This window comes from Thalia democratica, chromosome 1, assembly GCF_965202585.1.
Source record: "Thalia democratica chromosome 1, ktThaDemo2.hap1.1, whole genome shotgun sequence".
Lineage (NCBI taxonomy): Eukaryota > Metazoa > Chordata > Thaliacea > Salpida > Salpidae > Thalia > Thalia democratica.
Window position 1 is genome coordinate 31811772 of NC_139165.1, and position 22278 is coordinate 31834049.

At 24.9% G+C, this 22278-nt stretch overlaps 1 protein-coding gene across 1 annotated transcript in view; it reads left to right on the forward strand.

Annotated features, from left to right (window-relative positions):
• The window catches only part of LOC145834138 (uncharacterized), a 37109-nt gene extending 15217 nt beyond the window's left edge, over nt 1-21892 (forward strand). The window contains exons 8-15 of the mRNA XM_082941535.1: nt 8984-9129; nt 9436-9570; nt 9912-10053; nt 17542-17711; nt 18081-18190; nt 18999-19161; nt 19414-19744; nt 19982-21892. Of these exons, the coding sequence (XP_082797661.1) occupies nt 8984-9129; nt 9436-9570; nt 9912-10053; nt 17542-17711; nt 18081-18190; nt 18999-19161; nt 19414-19744; nt 19982-21468 (2684 nt within the window). The 3' untranslated portion in view covers nt 21469-21892. The remainder of the gene's footprint in view (nt 1-8983; nt 9130-9435; nt 9571-9911; nt 10054-17541; nt 17712-18080; nt 18191-18998; nt 19162-19413; nt 19745-19981) is intronic.
• The last annotated feature ends 386 nt before the right edge of the window (nt 21893-22278 follow it).

Genomic DNA, 22278 nt, shown 5'->3' on the forward strand with positions numbered 1-22278 from the left:
TAAAATAACGAAAAAAAAAACTTTACTTTAGACTTAAAAAGATATTGAGTAAAAATACCTTTTTAGAAAATAAAAGACTTTTTTTTGTGAAATATTTTTATTATTTTAATTTATTAAAATTCATAAGTAAAGTTATTTTCTTATAATGTTTTGAACATTTCCTGAACATTTGGAAAAGATTGCTTGAAAAATGAGGGAGGAGATAGATTTTTAGTGATTATTTAAGTTTCTGAGAAAATTGACCCCAAAAAATTTGCGGTTTATACGCTTGCATCGGAATCTTTGTAAAAAAAACAAAATGTCTCAAAATTTAAATGATATTTTTGAATTCTATAAAAACTGGCTTGTAGTTTGTCCTTAAAGCTTTCAAATAAAAGCCAAAGTTATTTTTGTAACAAAATGTGTTTTTGTAACTTAATGATTTATGTTTTATTAGTTGTCTAAGTTTGCTAGTCTTGAAAGTTTGAGTTGCAGAAATATTCTATTGATACTTTAATTTGATATAATATAAAAAAATAATTTTTTTACATAAGTACTTGTTTTTAAAGTTTGACAATCATTGATTAAAAAAGGTCAGTATATATAGACTGTTTTTATAAAGAATACAGATGTAAAACTTTTTGTTGTTTAGAGGTATGATGTGTTTATATAAAGTGAATTTAGCAGCACTACTTTTTATTTGAAAAACTCAGCAAAAAATATATCTCGGTTTATTTTGAATTTGATTTAAAAAAAAGTCATAAAAGTTCAATATGTACCAAAATTCAGTTCTCAAAGGTCACTAGAATTACTAAAAAGTATAAAAAACTGTTTCACTTTTTAAAACACCATGAATTCTTGTAAAACAAATGATTCATGGTTTGAAATAAACAGCCTTCCTGTTTACAATATCTAAAACTAAAGTATAAACAGAACAACGTGGATTTAAAAGATCTGTTTTGTAATTTGCAATTCTAGATGATTCATAGAAAGCATGGATATTTGAAGTTAAAGTAAAATTAAATGTACTTCTACGCAAATATATTGTCAGTTCTTGCTCCTTGTACCGAAAATTCAAATTACCTTTACTTTTATCAAAAATAATTATTTTCTTAGCAACATAAATATAAAATTAAAGACAAACATAGTGATATTCTTCTTCTAGTTTTCATCAGCTTGATCAAACCTCTATAATGTTGCTGTGAGAAACTTAAGTAGCAAGCTTTATGCGTGCCAAACCTAGTTAAATTTATAATTAATGGCGATTAAAATAAATGTGCTTCTTTGAACTAGTTCATTGTCTGCTTACTGTAATAAGTCTGGATTTCATTAAACTGTTGTATAAATTCAAATACAATGTTTTTTTAATTCTAAATCTTTGAGATTTAAATCTTAGACATCAAATTTAAAAAACTGTTAGTTACAACTAAGTTACTGACTTGTTATTTTCATTATGGTAAATAGGTATTTTTACAAAAAGTATTTAGTGTAACTAGATGTCATTTTGAATGATGTAAAAATGCTTTTATTGCGATACTAACATTTTTATAATACTTAAATTCTTTAACAATAGTCAAAATTTATAGACAATAGTTAATTGAGCTTTTAAAATTTTTTATAATATTTGAATAAATTGACAATAATCAGAATTTCATTTTTAAAAGTGTTATTTTTTGCATTCATATGAATCATAAGATTTTAAATCACATAAAAGTGTCGAAATAGAACTAAAATAAAATCATTTACGCACTTTGCTAAGCAGTTATATTTCTTTGAACAAAAAACACAATAAAAAAATCGGTGTAGATAATAACGGAATGCTTTAGCAAAATACTAAAAGAAAATAATAAAAATTAAACAGTGTTTACTTGGCTTATAGTATTGTTGTTATTATATTTGAAAAACCAGTACAATAAAACTGCTTTCTCATTTTTAAAACCTAGGTTTTACTTGGATTTTTTGTTTATCATTGCATTTTTGAAAAGAAATAATACTGTATCAACTTTGTTTCTTACAAAATATATCTATTCTACCTGCTTATTTCTACATAACAATTAAAACTTAAATGTATAAAAACGTTTAAAACACAGTTAATTGTACCTCAGTATTTGTCATGGTTTATAAGATTCACATCTAAAAATCTATGAAATATACTAGTTTATTTTAACTAATAAAAGCTTAGCAACTTTAATAAGCAGCGTTGTAAGCTGTGTTATGCTGTAGTTAAGCCAAGTTGATGCTATTAGTGACCCGGTTAACATTCTGCTGACCTAGATTATTATAATTGAGTTAATAAAAGAGGATTAAGTTTGACCTACTAATTGGAAGCGGTGTCTAACTAGTTGTAGGTCAATGAACTTTTAGTGTTGGGTATTTGTTAGAAATGTTTGTGATTTAATGTTAATTTTTTTTTTGGTTATTTTTTAACATATTTTTTATTGAACTAATTTTTGTTTAATTATACAAACTTTCCGAAAATAGACTTATATACTGTGTTAATTTATAAAAGCTTCATCAAATTTTTATAAAGTCTTTTATTCTGAGTTTGTTTGGTAATAAAACGAACTTTATCAAGTTGATAAAGGTGTTACTGTGTATATTTATTTGTAAACTTTTGACATAAGAGATTATAGAAATTTTACGTAAATAAAACGTCAGTTTGTACACTTGAGTTAAACAAACAAATACTGTTAGCTGCCAATGAAAAGTTGGTTGTTTTTATATTGTCATGAAAATTTATGTGTGCAGTATCTTTCGTTTGTAGGTTTATTGAAAACTATAAGTAAGTTTAGAAATCATTATTAAAATATGTTTTATACTTTATGTTAATTGTTAGTTAAAAAACTATATAAAACTGAATACCTAAAAAAACTCGAATTTATAATTAGTAAAAAGCAAAAGAGATAATAATTTACAGAAAAGTAATTATTTTATTTTTCAAATATCATGGTTTACAATTATAAAAAGTCTGTTAGTTTTAGTACTGATTTTGCAGTTTTTATTATATATTATAATATTCCACAGTATACTTAATGAATTACTTTATATTTTAGCTAAGCTTTTTTAGTTCGTAATAATGTGTCGGAATAATACCACCAAATTTAATTAAGATAAATAAATTTGAAAACAATAAAAATATTTAAGCTGTAAAACCAGTTTAACTTATAATACTACTTTCAATTGACTGGTACTATTACAGCTAGTAACTATTAGTTGTTTCCTTAATATAGTGGTCACTTAAATTGTGTAATAAGTTTGATTTTTTATAATTTTTTTGTTATGTGCAAGATAATATCTCTTTCATTGAACTTTACATGGTACTAAAATAAGTAGATTCGTTAACTTTAAACTTGTCACATAACAAATTGTATTTTAAATGTTTTAACTTTATTGATATATAAATTTGCTAAAAACCAATTTTAATAGTTGCTATATTTAATCTTGTCTTATTTTAGTTTTACAGTTTTTTATAGTAGAATTATTAAATATTAGACAAAATTAACAAATTGCTACTTATTTTTTGATATAATTCTAATACACCGTTGAGCTTTATAAACTTTCTAGAAGTATGATAAACTAATTAGTATGTGTAAGAATTTTCTTAGACCACCTTATTAAAAGTACGATAACAAAATACTATGTACTTTGTATAATTAAATTACTATAAAACTATACTTCAAAAAAGCTTTTCGTATTATGTGTAAACATGTTTACAATATACATTAATTTAGCTTTTTACATTTAATTTAAGTAATGAAATAAAAAAATCCTAAAATAATAATATTTTGTGTATTGAACAAAAATTTTATATTTTAAGTATATTGTAAAGTATTTTTCTGTCAGAATCATAACAATAATTTTGATTAAAAGTTTAAAAAATTATTTAAATGTTGAAAGTTATAACAAATGTGCAGTTTAAACTTGATAAATATTAGAAGCCCATGAAGTTAAACTGACCGCATTAATCTAATAAGATCAAATTTAACCCAAGCATATTCAAAGAATAAAATGATAAATTTTTTCAGAGATTTCAATTGTTATCTCATTCACGCACATTTTTCTCAACTACTCTCTAATCTTGATAAAACAAACGATTAAACTAATGTTAAGTGAATGTTTTTGACATTTTAAACAATGCACTTGACTTTAATTGATGTAAGTTATGTAACTGTTTTGTTATCTGATAGTAAAAGTCACAAGCACATTATACTACTTTTGTTGTTTTGTAATGAAATGGTTTAAATAAATTGTACAATATTTTTTCGCATTTCCAAAACAATATAATTAAAAGTATGCGATAATTACTTAACGTAATATAACTATTTATTAAATTTTCCTTTTTAATAGTTTATAAGTGATTTGCATTTTTATTCGTTCAATAAATAGTATTGGAAAGCTCGTAGAATACTTAGTCTTTTTCGTATTAAAGAATACTAGTGTTCTAATAAGCCATAGTTAAAGCTACACATTACATTTATATTTATGTACACTTAAACTATGATATTTACTACTGAAATGTATAAAGAAATATTCTGCACGTATCAAACAGTTGAAATTTAAACTTTTCAACTGCAAAGTAAACATCTTAACCAAACAATATATCTCAAAGTCTCTCATTATATAACAAGTCTGCTAGTATAAGAAAATATTTACACTGTAGACGATTTCAAATAACTACATAAAATTATAACAGTTTACGTAAATTTGTTTGTATCAATATATTAATTCTAATAGTACTTAATAAGTTTTCTCCATAAAAGTTTGATATCTACCCTTTTTATAATAAGAAATTTTATCTTATTTGTATAGGTTTAAGAGAAACTTTAAAATAGAGTCAAGTAACAACTTCATAATAATTTTAATACTTAAGACTTTCATATGAAAATATGTTTTTTGATTTTAAAATTTTCCTGTAGTTTACTTTTCCTCAGTAAAATAACTTAGTTGGTTTGTACAATACAAAATTTTACTAATACTATCTGTTTGATTTTTTAATAATTTTTCATCACGCTTTTAAACTTTAGCAAGCTATGAATGTGAAATTAATCACCTATATAAAAACTAATTACTTATACCATTTTCAATTTAAAGGTTGTTTTGTTATTAAAAAGTAAAAAACACTTTCTATGAGTTACTACATGAACGTGACTTTTGTCAAGAGTATGTATCAATAGGAAAATTTGTAATATTTAATTGAAATTTAATTCTAGTTTTGATGTAAGTACCTTGTTTAAAATTTTTTTATACTTTTTCTAATTTTTATGAGTTTTTGATTGTACACGTTGAATAGATTATTGATATTAGTTTTTAAATTTTTTTGAATTTTTTTACTATTTACATTAAGTATAAAATCAGTTGTTTTTTTTCATCAACTGAGACTCTTTGTTTAAGTTGAAACACTTTTGTAAGCCCAATTTTGTTGAACTAAATATGAAGTTTAAAGGTCTTAGTACAAATACAACAACCATTTCTTATATATTTGTATGACAAAAAACTGACCTACGTTTAAATAAAACGATAATTATTTATTAAATTTACAATTTTAAATAATTAAAATAAAATTTAACATTTTTTATGGTTTTTGTTAGTGTAGGACATTTTAGTATTACTGAACGTTCTATGATTTAAATCTTATCATAAAACTTATGTTTTTTATCAAAGAAGTTATAGAAATAATATTTAACTGTTTTTTATATATACAAAACTATATATTCATTTTTTAAAACGCAAATAAACCTTATGATAACGATTATATATTTTTCTTTCAAATATGTAATATAAATCAGATAGTTCGTGCTGAAATAGCTTTAGATTAAATAAAAATAGAACTTTTTTAAACTTTTTTAAAACAAGATTGATGATTGACCTCGATTTGCGATACAAATTGTTAATTCATCTTTGGTTCAAAATTGTTAATTTCAAAATGTTTTTTGATCTTCCATTTAATTCATGAAATATTTTACTCTGATACTACAAAATATTAAATTTTCACTTATAAATATTATTTTGTCTTTAGAAAATTTCGATAATCTTTTATTAAATTTTATTTTAAATGTTGTGTTTGTGTATTATGCACTTATTTGAGGTTTTAATTTAAAATACAAATTGTTTTTATATTTACTTTTATACATACTATTTAGTAAAACTTTTACTCTTAACTTATTTTTATCTCTAGTATAAACAATAGTTATATAGTTATATATACAGTTTACAAATTGTTCACTCGAATGAAAAAATAAACATGTTTTAAAAATAATATTTCAAGAAATTAATTTAAAACACCTACTGTTAGTTTGTACCTATTAAAAAGGATTTTTAAAATATGTTTTTTACTTTTAGGGTAACAGCTAAAGAATACTTATAAACTTTTTCAGTAAGATTTTTATAACTTATCTCTTCTTGATAGCTTCTTTATAAAGTGTAATTTTTTTACTTACTCTGTGTTGTTAAAACAGTTTAAGAATGTATAAACTAATTTAGAAGCTTAATTATCAATCACTTGGATATGAAAAGTTATATTAAAAATTAAAAAGTTTTTTTAAAGTATATATTTGATAACGGATATAAATTTGAAATGGTATTGTTTCTTAAACATCAAAAATTAGATCTAATCTGTAATTTTGCAGATAAAAAGTGTACATAAATAACTTTGTTTTACTTTTACTTCAAGTGTATGTAAAATTAAACTAAAATAAAACAATTGAAAACATTGTTAACATATATTATTTGAAATTTTGTATATAAATACAGTAATTCAACTTTGGTAACACCGTGAAACATAAAGCTAGGTTTTTTGAGTTTAAGAAAATATTGTTTCAAGCTCAAATTGAAGCAAATTAAAAATTTTTACGTTTAAACAATATCACGTTACAAAGTTGCAAATTAGTTTTGGTTTTAATTTTCTTGTTTTCAATGTATTGTATTACATCATTTGATATTATCTTAATTTAAGGCCATAGGGGGGGAAACTATGTTTTTTACAAGTTGATCTTATTTTATAGAGTTTTTTCTAAGCTTCAAGATGCTTTTTATCGTTTTAAAAATATTGAATCATTTTTTGAGATATGACCAGTCAAAGTCGGGCCGCGTAATAGGTTCCCTATGAAAAGGGAAAACTAAAACAGCAAAAAAATAATATTTCATTAAAAATCTATCTCCTCCTGCATTTTTCAAGCAATCTTCTTTAAACTTTTACAGTCTAATCTTTATACAATAACAAAAAAAAGTTACTTTGGAATTTTAAAAAAAATTTGTAAAAATATATTTTTTTTGAAGAAAAAACACTTTTTTTTCTAATTTTTGTGATAAATTTTTTATTTTTTAAATTACTAAAATTCTAAAGTAACGTTTTTTCCTTTTACTATAAGGAATGTTTCCTGAAAATTTGAAGAAGATTGCTTGAAAAATGAAGGAGGAGATAAATTTTTAGTGAATTTTAAAATTTCCGAGAAAATTAACCCCAAAAAGTTTGCGGTCCATACGTTTATATAGAAAAATTTTTATAAAAAATTAATTATCTCAAAAATTAAATGATATTTTTGAATTCTATAAAAACTGGCTTGTAGTTTGTACTTAAAGCTTTCATATAAAAGCCAAAGTAAATTTTTGTAAAAAAAAAAAATGTTGGACCCCGTCCCCCCTATGGCCTTAATTTCGATGTAAAAAACAGTTTTAAATTGCTCAAACGTTCTATTTTGGTCTATTTAATTTGCAAACTATTTGCACTAACGTTTAATTTAATGTTTTCAAGTTTAAAAATTAATTGTGAATACAGTCTACTGAAATATATTGAATTACAATGAGAATTTAAAAGCTGTATTTAAAAACGGTAAAATGTTTTTTTTTACTTTTCTTTGCAGTTTTTTGGTTAATTTACAAGTTTTTAAAGCAGCTTATGTCTGCATTTATGTATACCATAATGCATGATATAATGTTAAAAAGCAGTTAAACTAGTTTATTTTGTTAAACCAGTGCATTAAAATAACATGAATAGTATTTATTATTTATATTTATATATATTATTTCAATTAAAAGTAAAAAATATTTAAAATTAAATATGCATTGAAAGTTTATTTTATAATATTTTTTACATGCAATAAATATAACAGAATGTCACAAATTTCTCCATAACATTGAAACCGAATTAAGCTAAGAAGTTGTAATTACTTAGTTGTAAAGCTAAATATATCAAAATACAAAATCTCTATAAACTAGTAAACGTTTAAATTTTTCAACGTACCTTGAAATCACAATTTGCAAATTCAGTTCTTTTTGCTCTGATGTGTCAATTTAAATAAAAACAGCTTCTAAAGTGACCGCATAAAAACTTTTTAAGATTACTTAGACAAGTTTAATTCAGTTGGCTACAAACTGGTTTAATTTTAAATTTAAATCTGCAGCGAATGATTGCGATTTTAAAGGTATATTTAATAAATCAAGTTACACAATTAATTTTTCAAAAGGTTAGAGATGTTAAAGCTTTTAAGTACACTTATATAACAAACATAGTACTTTTTGTGAAATCTATATGCATGACTTTTCAAAAGTATAAAATTGCTGATATAGAATAATTTTCTTTCAGCTCAAAAAGTAACACAATATATAGTGACCTATATATTTCATGAGATGTTTTCACAGTTTTAAATTACTATTGAATAGTTTTAGAAAAAAAAAACTATGTTTTGAAATTGCATTTGTAAAAAAAATTGTATAGTACTACATCTAAATTTATGTTTATACACTTTATTACTACAAACAGTTTTTACACTTTACATTAACAACATATTTATAATGTCAGGCGCTTATGTTATAAAGTTTGTTATAACATAAGCGCACACAAATTTATTTCATATAAAGTAAACACCTAATAATTTTGAGTTTTTATGTTAATAGTATATCTTAATTTTAGTTTGCTTTATATGTTTATTTCATTAAATATACACAGAAACTATTTATATAATGAAGTATGCCTAAAACTAATTTTATGTCTATATATTTCCAACAGTCGCTGCAATAAAACCGAACAAAACACTGAAGGAATTGTTTTTAGCAGACAACCATCTCAACCAATCAGACGCCATGCAACTGTGCCAATTACTGAAGTGGAACAATACTTTGACGTTGCTGGACATCAGAAACAATAATATACAGGTTACTTGAAGTTACTTATAGATAAAATTATAATAAAAGTAAAAATTCCTGATGAGCTAAAGTTAACTTAAATATTTATACTTGAAATACAAACATGAGTGTTCAAAAATTTTAGTTAAACGTTTTTTAATTTTCATTAAACGCTAATCACCCAAATAATTAAATATCATACAAGTTTTAAAACAATTAAAACATTTTTCTACATATGTGAAATTTAAAATCACAAAATTATTTACTGATGTTCAAATGTGCCAGCTATTGATTCGCACATGTAAGTAGCTTATTAACGTTGTTTTATTCAAACAGGATTCCGGAGTCCTCCATCTCTGTAACGGACTAGCGTCTGGTTGCCAAGTTTCCCACAATACTGGCTTGCAGACGTTGGTTCTTTGGAATAACCAGATTTCCTACCACTCTGTTGACAAGATCGCTATTATGCTGGTTAGTTTACTACTGCTTTGATATGATCGGATTGCTTGTTTACACTCAGTATTTGAGGTTTATAGCAAGATGGATTAAAATATGACTTTATAGAATTTGCTCTATAAAAGAGACTCAGAATCTGTGAGTATTAAAACTAATATTGTTCTGTTAACAAGACTTAGAATTTAATTAAAATCTTACAAAGAAAATTGATCATCAATTATGTTTTCCTTCTAAAGGTCTGCTTTTTACTTTCAAACTTAATTTTTTATGTTTAAATACGAAATGAGTTGCTTAAAAACGTACAAACTGACTATGATTTTTCATCCAATAAAAATTTTTAATAATGTTACTTTCAGTCCTTATCAAGAAACCTGCAGACACTCAACTTGGGTCAGAATTTCCTGGGAGACCATTCCGCATCCATATTGAAAGACGGATTGTTGAGGAACGATTCATTGCTGAGACTGGGACTCGTCGGTACTAAACTCACTTGCGAAGGTTTGTTTGTTATTATTTTGAAAAAAAAAGATAAAAAAAAATTTTAGTTGTAGGATCTTGTGTAGGTTCTTTCGTTTGTTTTTAATTTCAATAAAGAACATTTCAGTTTTAAAATAAAATAAGTTTGCTCTACTGCTTGCTATTTCTAAATTTGCATAGAAAACTGTCAAAGTTTTTGTAGAAAGTTAGTATGTCTTTTTTATGTATTTTAGAAGTCTCTGTGTTAGTTTGTTGTATATATTATTTTTTTTAACAGTTGTTAATGTAGGTTCTACTGTGTAAAAATTTAAACGTTGATAGAAAAATAGTAAAACTTATTCTAAATACGTCACAAACATGGAAGTTTGTTATACGCATATTTTGTTTGAAGAAATATTTACCCCCTTAGACTTTTATTGAGAAAACTTTGGAAAAACGTCGCAAGAATTCACTGAAATTTTGGTAATTTTGAATTTCATTAACTAAAAAAGTGATTAAACACTTTAAAGTAAAGGCTCTTAAAATTAATAAGCACGTTGCCTGCTCACTACCTAATAAATTTGCATCTAAGTTTAACAGTTTAAAGTTGAAAATAATTTTTTATGTGAATACATTAAAATATATCACTTCAATATCTATATTTAGTCATATAACAATTTATTGAGTTTTAAATTTTATTTTTAATGTGTTTCAAGAATTCAAATTAAGTTACTTTTGTTAATGGTTATTTTAGTCATTAGAAAATTCCAAGTTTAATTTATGTATTTCCTACTTCCTGTGGAATATTTTTAATCTTAAATAGATAAATTGAATATAATCTAATTATATTTTGAACTAAGATAGTTTCAAAAATATAATGCAACTGTTTACAAATTTATAAAGAAAGTACTTAATGAGCCACAGGATGTGAGTTAGTATTAATTTGTGTATTTATTTTTAAATTGACCTATAAACAAATTGTTTAAATGTGAATTTTAGTTTTTTCACACACTGTTATACCAAAAATAATAAAAGATGGAAATTTTGACTCATAGAGATAAAAAATAACCTTTTATATTATAAATATATGTATATATATATATACCCTTAATATAACTTTTAGATAATGTTTCAGTCTGGCATGATAGAATTTAGACTAGTTTCTAAAAGTGTGACCAAATATTCAAATATTGCTTTTGATAGGTAAAGGATAAAATTCAAAATATTTTGAGATAAAAGTTCTTAATTAAAATACATCCTTTTTTTTGTTTAAATATATTAAATATAAATTCCTTAACTTCTGTAGCAATATCTACAAAAAGTTAACTATTATTACAATCTATAAATAGCTTGTATACAACTAAAAGGTTTTATTAAATTTTTAAATTCTTGTTGTTTGTTACACACTATTTTTGGAAATTTATTGAAATTTTACAAATTACAAATAAGCTATTTAAAAAAATGCTAAACATTTCGTATAAATTTTTATTCTGAATAACTTAAGCAGCAGTAACTTTTATTTAAAATAGCATAGTTATAAGTAATTGATGTTTTAAAAGTTTGATTTAACTTGTTTCTTGTATTTGATACAATATATTTAAAAACAACTGGTTTTTCAAAAACCTGTAAATTTACATTGGTTATTATTTATTACTTTAAAGTGTGTTTTCTCATAAAAGAAAAGCTTTGGATTTTAGGAGTATAAATTTTATTTTTTTTTAAATAACGAACATCTCTTAGAAGAATAGCATTAAGTTCCTAAAAATTTTAGTGCAATCTGTTTTAGCTATAGCGACTTTTTGAATCTTATTTTCTTAATTTAATGTTTTACAAATAGTTTGGGTTGTCGTTATTTTATTGAAAACTGATAAACAATCAATCTTCGTATTTTAAATGGCAACAGTTGTTAGTCACAAAATATAACTCACTTTCTAAAAAGATTTAGTTTAAATAATACATTTTTTAAACCGGTATAAATTCCCCTAATTAATCCTAAAAATCAAATATGTTGTCATTTTCCCGCGTTAATTCGATTATTACGTCATAGTCTTATCTCTTGTGACGCAACATAAAATGTGACATGCTTTTCTGTTTACTTATGTTTTTTTTACTAAGTAAACTTTTGTTTTGTATTTCAATTCAGCTATTTAAATATTGTTTTTGTATTGTCTAACATGTTATTGAATGTTTTATAACAACTGTTTTGCTTTTCATCAGTTTATAAGTTATATAACTATTATTGTTTTTTTTAATGATTGTTGTCTTCAAGTAAGTACTTTAGATAATTCGAATTTTATTTTTTATATGAAAGACATCTGTTCCTTAAAACAGTTTTATACATCTGTTCCTTAAAATTCGATAGTTTACCTAAAATAACTTTATATAAAGGCAGTTTTGTTTTATCTATTCACTACTAAAAGCAAAAAGTTATTAGTTTTTTATTTCATGACTGATAATTTGAAAAAATACTGTATATAAGTATTAAAAAATGTAATATTAAACGCATTAGCTTAATAAATTGTAAAACCCTGCAACGTAAATTTAAAAGAGCTTTGATGTTAATTGCATTTTATTAATTCAGAACTTCAGTTTGTTTAGTTAAGCTAATTACAGGGTCAAATCTTTGTCTTTTGATGTGGTATTTATTTTATGGTCTGAATTTTAAATGAAATATTTTTAGAACCTGAAACATTACTATTTTCTTTAATACAACATTTTGAGAACTAAAAAAAAAGAAGCTTAAACTTAGATTCAAGTTGAAATACTTAATTTAAATTGCTTTTTAAGTAATACTTACATTGCATTTGTTTTTATAATTTTAGTTTTTTATAATCTTTACTTAAAAATTTATATCAGTATTATTAATACTGTGATAAAACAGTTTTAGATTTGTCTTGTTAGAAATGAGTTTAAGGCCATAGGGGGGGTAGAAGCCATTTTTTGACCAAAAATAACATATAGACTTATATTATAGTAAATTTCATAATCTTTCAGATGCTTTTTTTAGATTTTAAAAATATTAAGTAACTTTTTTTTTATGACCGGTTATATAAAGGGTTGTCTTTATAAAGGGTATATAAAGGGTAACTTTAAAGCCGTTTTTCTCGAGTTTTTAAAAACGGGCTTTAAAATCTATCTTCTCCTTTATTTTTCAAGCGATCTTCTTCAAATTTTCAGGAAATGTTCCTTACATTATGAGATAAAAACGTTATTTGTGAATTTTAATAATTTTAAAAAAATAAAAATTTTATGACAAAAAAAAAGTGATTTTTTATCAAAAATTTTATTTTTTTTTCAAAAAAAAGGTATTTTTACTTGAAATTTTTTAAAGTCACAAATACCGTTTTTTTGTTATTGTATAAAGAATAGACTGTGAAAGTTTGAAGAAGATTGCTTAAAAAATGAAGGAGGAGATAGATTTTGAATGCATTAGTCTTTTTTCGCCGTTTTAGTTTTTCCTTCCCCATAAGGAACCTGTTATGCGGCCCGACTTTGGTCGGTCATATCTCAAAAACTAATTCGAATTTTTAAAAACGGTAAAAAGCAACTTGAAGCTTAGTAAAAACTCTATAAAATAAGATCAACTTGTAAAAAACATGGCCTACCCCCCCTATGGCCTTAATTGAAATAATGTTTCTTATTTATTGTAAGCTAATATAAAGTGGTAATTTAGTTTTTTTTTTTATCGTAGAAAGATTTGTATATTTTTACTTGTTTCACATAATGACATTTTTAGTTCTTTTATCTCATTAATATTTCATAATTTTATTAGATGTAAGATAAAAACAGTTTAAAACTTGAATTAACTAATCTTAATTCTGATTTCACATACCAAGACTTTTTAGCATAAAAAGAGAATGCAACCTTGCTATCATTTATTTTTTTTTTATAAATTTTATGTTTATTAACTGAATAATTTTCTAAAAGTAACTACAATGTTTTTTTGAACTCGTGACTTAAGCTTAGTAATAATGAATAGTTAATACATCAGTTTACTTTTAAAATGAAAATAAGTTTGTTTTCAAACAAAACCCATAAATTTTCAGATAATAATAAGCTATACTCCATGGTTAAGTTAGTAGTCTGGTAACTTGTAGTGCTTAAACTTTAAAAAAAAAAGAACTAGTTGTATATATCGGAAACATTACAGTAACAGTTTTGTTCTTTGTTTTTAACTTCCTATAAACTTAAGTTTTGTAAGATTATCATCAAATTTTTTTCTTAAAATATAAGGGAACTAAATTGTTGTTACAATAGTACACATTGTTTTACTTTATAAAATTAGAACTTCTGATATAACTTTGCTGATGAGTACTTCTATTTTTATATAGTTTGGAAAAGTTGTATAGTAAGTCAGTAAAATTAGTAGGTTTAAAAAAATCACTTAAGTCACTAATTTTTGTCATATTGTGGATAACTGTATCAAACTTCAACTTTTAAATATGCCAAATATATGTTACATAAATGTTTATGAATAGAGCAGTGTTAAACTTGATGAAAGAATGTATTGTTTACTTTTAGATAAACAATAAATCAATGACTGTTTGCATAATTTATTTTAATTTTCTAAAAAGAAATGTACACGAAAACGAAATAAAATTAATTAAAATTTACTCCATAAGTAACACAATACCATTGTCAATGAATATTTATTACTATTATTGTTAAAAATATACAAAGCTTGTTGAAACTTTTTCAGAATTTATTAATGTTTTTTTATATGTTATTTTATATTAATGGTATTTCGAATGAAAGAAGATCTGTCAAAACTTAAGACAGCTCTCAGGTTCAAGTTCATGTAAAAATAGTTATTATAATGCTAGCCATTGTGTTCCAAATATAGGTTTCTAAAAGGTAGTAAATTGGAAGATTAAAAACTAAAAATAAACATTTTTTTACGAAGTTTTAGAGCAAAATATTAAAAAATTTGTTTCAGTTGTATACAAATCATTGAATAGACAAACTGCAATCTGTCGGTTTTCGCGCTGCAAATGAACTTGTATTATGACGTCACAAACACCGAAACAAGTGATGTCATGTGAGGTCACATGATTGGTGTTTTGCTGTAAACTGTTTTTTTGCTACCTCAAAGTTGTCTAATGCTTAAGAAAATTGTTTTTTTAAGCGTGTTGATCATGATCATAATAATTTAATATACTTGAATTGTTTAAAATACTTTATTTGTTTATTTGCTAACGAATAAAATAGTTGTTTTAAAGTTTTTGTTGTTATTACATTTTTTTTCAATTTTTTACATCAGATTAAGTTTTCTTCACCATAAAAGACATATTTATAAGTTGCGAAATTTTCAGTTACGTTGTTATTCACTGTAAAGTATTTTGTTTCTGTTGTTTTTTTGTTTTTTGAATTGTTAAATAAATGGTGAGAATTTGGTTAAAACTGTTGTAAAAACTTGAACTAGTTTCTTTTTGTTGGACAAAAGGTAATTGTATGTATACTTATACTGTCTTACAGTTAAATAAAAAATTTAAAGTTTTTTAGTTTTTCTATTTCTATAAAAATGTACGTCAAGCTAATTTAAATTCCAGTTCAAATCTTAAGAATTTCCAAGTTTTCAGTTGCTAAATATAATATCCAACCATGTTATACATATATGTATCAATATTTTACTCAAAAAAAAGCAGTTTTAACATTTATGTTTTTAATAATGATTTTTAAATTTGAATACAATTTTATTCATACTATTAAAAAATACTTAAAACTCTTATTCAAAAAAAATTTTCATTGTTTACATAGTTATTCGAGTTTTCTTTTGTACTCATGGATTTAATTAGTCACAAACAATAAATATTTTTACAAAAGTATTCAGTGAGTTTTTACAAAAATATTTTTAATTGACAAAAAAAAATTACTTATAAATATATGTTATTTAATACTTATCTAACAGTAATGTCTTGGTTTATAACTAATAGCTACAAACAACATAAGCTAACAGCTTTTTTCTTAATATAAAAAAAAGTTTTCAATGATAGAATTTTTTGTTTATGATTATTTTTATTCAAATGTTTTTTAAGTGTTGTATATGCAGTAATCTAAAAAAATCTTAATGTTTAATATATTTGTAACTTAGTTTTTAAGGTTTAAATATATGGTTTTCAATTAGATTTTATTATTTAAACAAAAAGGTAATTAAAAGTAGAGCAAAAAACTGATTACAGTGTTCATTTTTGCATAAAATTTAGCATTTTATAACCAAATAAAATTACTGCACTGCTATAAAATATAATTGCTGACAAGTACATTTTTTCTTTTATTTTACTACGCACTTTTAGTGTTTTACGCAACAAAAATATAAAATTGCCTATCAAAACAAAAAGTTAAATATTATTCAAAAATTGTTTTAAACCATCAAAACTGTCAAATCTTCAGACAAAAGGTATTTTAAATCCACACATTTCGCCTTAATGTATTCCATTGTGAACTTTTTCGCGCCGCGCAAATGAAGTTCCATCATGACGTCAAAATAGAATTTGAATGATGTCACATGAAGTCACATGGCTTTGGATTGTCATTTTTTGAAGTGTTGTTCTTGCGTGTTTTTGCTGGATGTTGCGATGGTTCGTTTTTCATTGATAGTTTTTTTACCTTTCAATTTATACCTTTTTGGCTTTAAAAATTGTTATGTTAAAACAAAGTATAAAAAAATATATGTAATAAATGTACCTTGTTTCTGGTATGTAGTTTTGTTATGCAAACTTCACGGTATTGTTTGGAAATTTTTTTTACATAAATTATTAATGCTATCTCTGAATGATTTTTTTCGTTTAAAGCTTGCAACGTTTGTTTTGAATTTTTGTCTTGTTTATAAAAGCTTTATACTACGCAATAATCATTTAAATATTGTTAAATGCAAAATTTTATCTAATAAATTTTTTATAATTATGTCTACAAAAACTTTTCGAGAAGTCTTATGTCCATAAGCAAATGAAGTCTTCTAGACTTTGCAGTAAACATTATTTTATGACTTTTATAAGAAGATTGATAAGACTAAACAAAAACTTAAATGCATTTTGATGTATTAAGTGTCAAGTGATTTTTATGTATGTAAAGACCAAGCTTTCGTCGTCTAAAAACCTCACTAATGTAATTTATATATCATATGGATTTTTTTGAAACTTAATGGAATTTGTTTTAATATATAAATAACGAGGAACTTCTTGCTACAAGTCAACATGCTTTTTATGCAAATTTTACATGTAAAGTTCAAATATTATTAATACACTTTAGTGTTATTTAGTTCTAATAATGCTATCTTAGATTTAATTACACTAATTTGTAAATAAAGCTACAATATAAGTACATACTATAAAATTTAAAAAGTAAACACTGAAAAAATTTATAATTTTAAATTTTAACTTGTTTAAATTTTCTTCTATTCCACGTGCTATAAATAAATATTAATCAAATATATTTTATTTAGGAGCAAGTAAAAGTTGTAAATTTTTATCATATTAGCAATAACAAAAATAATCAAGAAAAATAAAATAAATTGTTAAATCAATTAAATAGGAGCGATAGCAATAGCGGAGTTTCTTGTTGAGTCTCCCCGCATAATAAGATTGGATCTGAGGAACAATTCAATAAAGGTTGCGGGTCTGATGGCGCTTTCACTTGCAGCTAAGATCAACAAGTCTCTGTACAGGCTGGACGTAGACCGGCCTCAAGAACAAAATAACGAGGTTTTCTTTTAAGTTATTATTGTCTTTTGATTTTTTTTAGTTAATTTTTAATCTTTGCATTTTAAGACTAAAAAAAAATTAAGTTCATACTTTTAACGACTATATATTTTAAACGTACACTCGAACCAAAGAACCATATTTAACTATAAACTAACTTTTTTTTTATCAATGAATTTTTTATGAACTATTTAGCATGTGTTTTTTAATGACTATGTGCTGTTAGCATATGAATTAAACATTTTCAAGATAGTCAGTGTGAATTGTACAATGTATGCTTTCACATTTATACTTTTTATTAAAACTTATAACAATATAAGCAAGCTGTCGTTTTTTTTCTTGAGTGAGGTTTATAAAATTTTATTTTCTCAGATAAAAGAACTAGCAGAGAAGCAGGAAGAGTTATTGAAAAACATATTACGTTATACCAATCGCAATAAAGAGGAACAACAAAGAAAAATGTTACTACAAGAACCTATAAGGTATTTTATGGTCTCTGAAAAAAGCATAAATGCAGTGTTACTTTAGTTCTGAAAATAATAATTCAGTCATCATTTTAAAATTTAAGATATTCAAGTAAAAGTTATATTGCAAGCAGATCCATAAATTATGTATGTTTTCTAGAAGATACTTGCAAGTTGCAAGTGTTTAAAATTAAAAATCACTTTTCTCTTCATGTTCGAAACACACAAGCTTAAAACTTGTTTTACCTAAAAAATTTTGAAATCCGCTACACAACTGCTAATAAGAAATTTTGTAAAGAATAAGAATCAATATTTTTGTACGTATTCAAAACACTAGGTTTTAGAAAAGTAAATGTTTTATCAATTATCGAAAGTAAATTTGTTTTTTTTTTGTACATTAAACATTTATGTGGAATTATGTTGACTAAAAAAGTTAAATTATCTTTGGCGAGTGCTTATCTTAAACTAAATGTCATTTTAAAAAGGATTATATGCATTTTATAGAATACTGCTTTGTAATTTATTTTTGTATATATATATTTTTAATATTTTTTAGTATACTTTCTCTCTATTGAAACTTACATACCTTAAACATTCACTTTTATGATAGTTGAAACAGCTTTATGTATTTAAACAGGAATATGTCTGTTTTTTTGTAAATTGTATTACATTTAATATAATTTGTTTTAAAATGCTTATTTAAAAAAAATTAGACTGGATAAAAAAATCAACATATGAAGAAGGTTTATAAGCCAGTATTTTATTTAGTAAAAAAACTTAAATTTTGATCGAAAAGATTAAAAATTAATAAAAATATTTTCTTCAGATACATGGACCTCACGTCATCAATAAACTCGGCCGCGATCAAAGCGGAGAACAATGACGAAACAAATGATGACGTCAAAATAGTTAATAGTGACATAACAAAAGAAGATTCTCCGGAAAACTCGCCGGAGATGCTTCCCATCAGCAGTGTGGATTACCATCAGGTTTGTAAAAATATATGAACTTTTTATTTGTTTTCTTTTTTCCTAGACTTAACTACTACGCAGAGAAGCAATAGTTTGTTAATCAATTTACCAAACAAAAGGTAAATTAGTGTCATACTTAAAGTTTTTTTATTCAAATTTGTCTGAACCTGACACTTTTTAAAATTTAAAACTTTTGAAAATGCTTTTTGATTAACTTTTATTTACTTACCTAGTATTCTATGCTTGTAAAGCTTATTGTGTAAATTTCAGGTATCTCCCGTGATAATAAGTTCGAGCGAGATGGAAAAAAGAGCGAACCAGCAATCAGAAGACTCACCAACCGAAGAAAAAAGCGAACAGGAACTTTTACAAGAAAGCAATCAAGATCAAGCAGAACAAGTGTCAGCCAATGACGAGCAAGAAGAACAGATTTCAGTCAATGAAGAAAAGGAAAAACCGGTGAATGAAGAAACTCAACAAACCAGAGCAGAAGAGAATGAAACAGCTGATACAAATCTCAAAACAGAAGGATCTGAGATTGTTATTAAATCACAACAAACAACAGAAGACAATGAAAATAAAGAACTATTGAATTCACCAGGTTTGTTATTTTTTGGTAAACTTTTTGTGTATTGAACTCGAAATATAGGGTATTTAAATATAAGTTGGTGTATTAGAAAATTATTAGTAAGCGTTTATTAAATTCACTAACTATACTTAGTTTGAGTTTATCAACAATCCAAATAAATATAATTAGTTCTTAATGTTGAAAGCACCATCTTAAAAAACCTTGTACTATTAGTTATAACAATAAAATGTATGTACCGATCTTTAACAGATTCAACTGACGTCAATTGTTCAATGGAGATGGGAGATGGTGTGACGCAATCAAACACTGAAGATAACCATGACGTAATAAACAAACAAGACGCGGTCCAGCAGGAAGATTTGGAAATAATTGGAACAAATAAAATTGAAGATCTGACTGGCGACGACGAATCTTTTGAAATTCTTCCGTTAAGTAGAGAAGAACATATGGAAAGTCACAGTTCTGGCGATAAGGAACAATTAGAGATTGTTGATCCAGCGCTTACTACAGAACATATTAAACAAGAAACAATAGGAGATGCTGAAAAGAGCAGCTGTGTTTTCGAAGACGTAAAAGTCAATTCGGAGTTAGACAAAGTTTCAGGTGACACTTATAAGGAATCTTTGAATATCGAAGCTTCAAGCGAGACTGCAGTAGAAGTAAATGAGTCTAACACCAGAGAGCAACAGCCACAAGATTTAATTGAAGTGAAGTTTGTTGAAGTATTAAATTTAAAAGAAGATGCAGAAGAAGAAAGATTAGAGTCAGAGAACTTACCTGACCATAAATCGGCTCCACAAGGTTCTACTGAAGGTTTTATTAAACCTACTGAAAGACCAGAGCTTTCAGAAATTGTAAAAGAAGACTGTACAAAGTCGGAAACACTATCAAAAGATGTTGTAGAAGGTTCTAAGCCAAACGCAACTTCAAATAACACTATGGAGTCACAACCACTAGCTGAAGAAGTATTAAATGGATCCGTAGTAAATAATACTGAAACAGACCAGGAAAATGTTCAAGAAATACCATCTCAAAATGTTATAGAAAACACTTTGTCATCGATGAACAGTTCTGTCATTCATGAGGTGCAAAATTTCCAATCTGATTGCAGTACTGAAGAAGAATGTTTACCTGCATCTCAAGAAAGTGAACTTGAGAGAACTGCGGAAATACCTGAAATTATTAAAACCGATGACCTTATCTCAGAATTGAACGTAGATACAAACTCGCAAATTGAGTGCGATGGGTTAGAAGTAGGTAAGCTGATCGAAGAAAAGTCTCATGACATGCCTGAACAAACATTAAACAATTTAATGGCAAGCTCAGAGATGCTAGAGGAAAGCGTAGATGAGATAGTGGAAGCTCTGAACGGACATAAGACTGATGATGAAAATTGTTTGAACACCACTGTTGATGTGAATTGCAACCAATTACAAAGTGGTACAAATCACAGTTCAACTGACAGTGAAGGTAATTTATCTAATAATCTGGCAGACATGACTGGTAGTTTGTCTGAGGACAAGGTGGCTTCACTTAAAGAAGAAGAGAAATTTGAAGTGAAAACAGCAGAAAGTTGCCCTGCAAATGTGGAAGAATTGAAACAAGAGCAAAATTCTTCTGAAGTCAGTGATGTATCAAGCAGTCTTCAACAAATTCATAATTCTGAAAACTGTACAACCTGCTTGATTGGAGATGCGAGTGACGGGAAAATAGCTGAAGTCGATGGTTCCACGTAGAACTTTGTTTCGATTTAAATATGAAATATTTGTGAGGGTCGGGGTAATAAAAAGAAAGGGGATTAAATTAGAATGAGTTTCAATGTATTATTTTGAATAAGAAAACCTATAAAACTGCGTTTAACTACTTAAATTTTTTTAAATAATTTTAAAGTTCCCAATGTTTTTTTCCTGTAGTTTATAACATTGCATAACAGTATTAATTTTTTACAGGTGCTTTTACAAATTTTAAATAAGAAAACAGTGACGTTTACTTTTACAAGTTTATGTCTTAAAAATGTTAGTCTTAAATTTTAGTGCCTAGTTAAATTTGAGTTTAAGTTTTGCTTTGTAAAACGTTTATTGTTTAGATCTATATTTAATTGCTTTTAACATATTAGCTAATTATTTTTTGTACTTTTTTTTTGCTACTTTTTAATCATTCTGTACTAATGCTTCCATTTTTATGGCAAAACTTCTAGATTACCTTTTTCATGTGTTCGTATTATTGTTTTAATGTGCAACTTTCTGCTAACTTTAAACAGTAGCTTTTAAAGAAGCGTTTTGAGTTAAAGTATAAATTTATTTTTAAATATTGATTTTGCTAATACACACTGAAATTTTAGCTTTAATTAACTTTATATTAAATTCTTTGTTTTTAAAAAACTTCAAACAATTTTTTTAACGTTAAAAATTCTATTTTAAGTGTTTTATAAAGAAAACTAAACATTTTAAAACATCCATTTTAAAAGAAGCAATCACTAAGTGCAAAATTTATTGTTTTGTATCAAAATTTTGTTTTTCTTAAGTGTTTCTGCTCAAAATGTACTT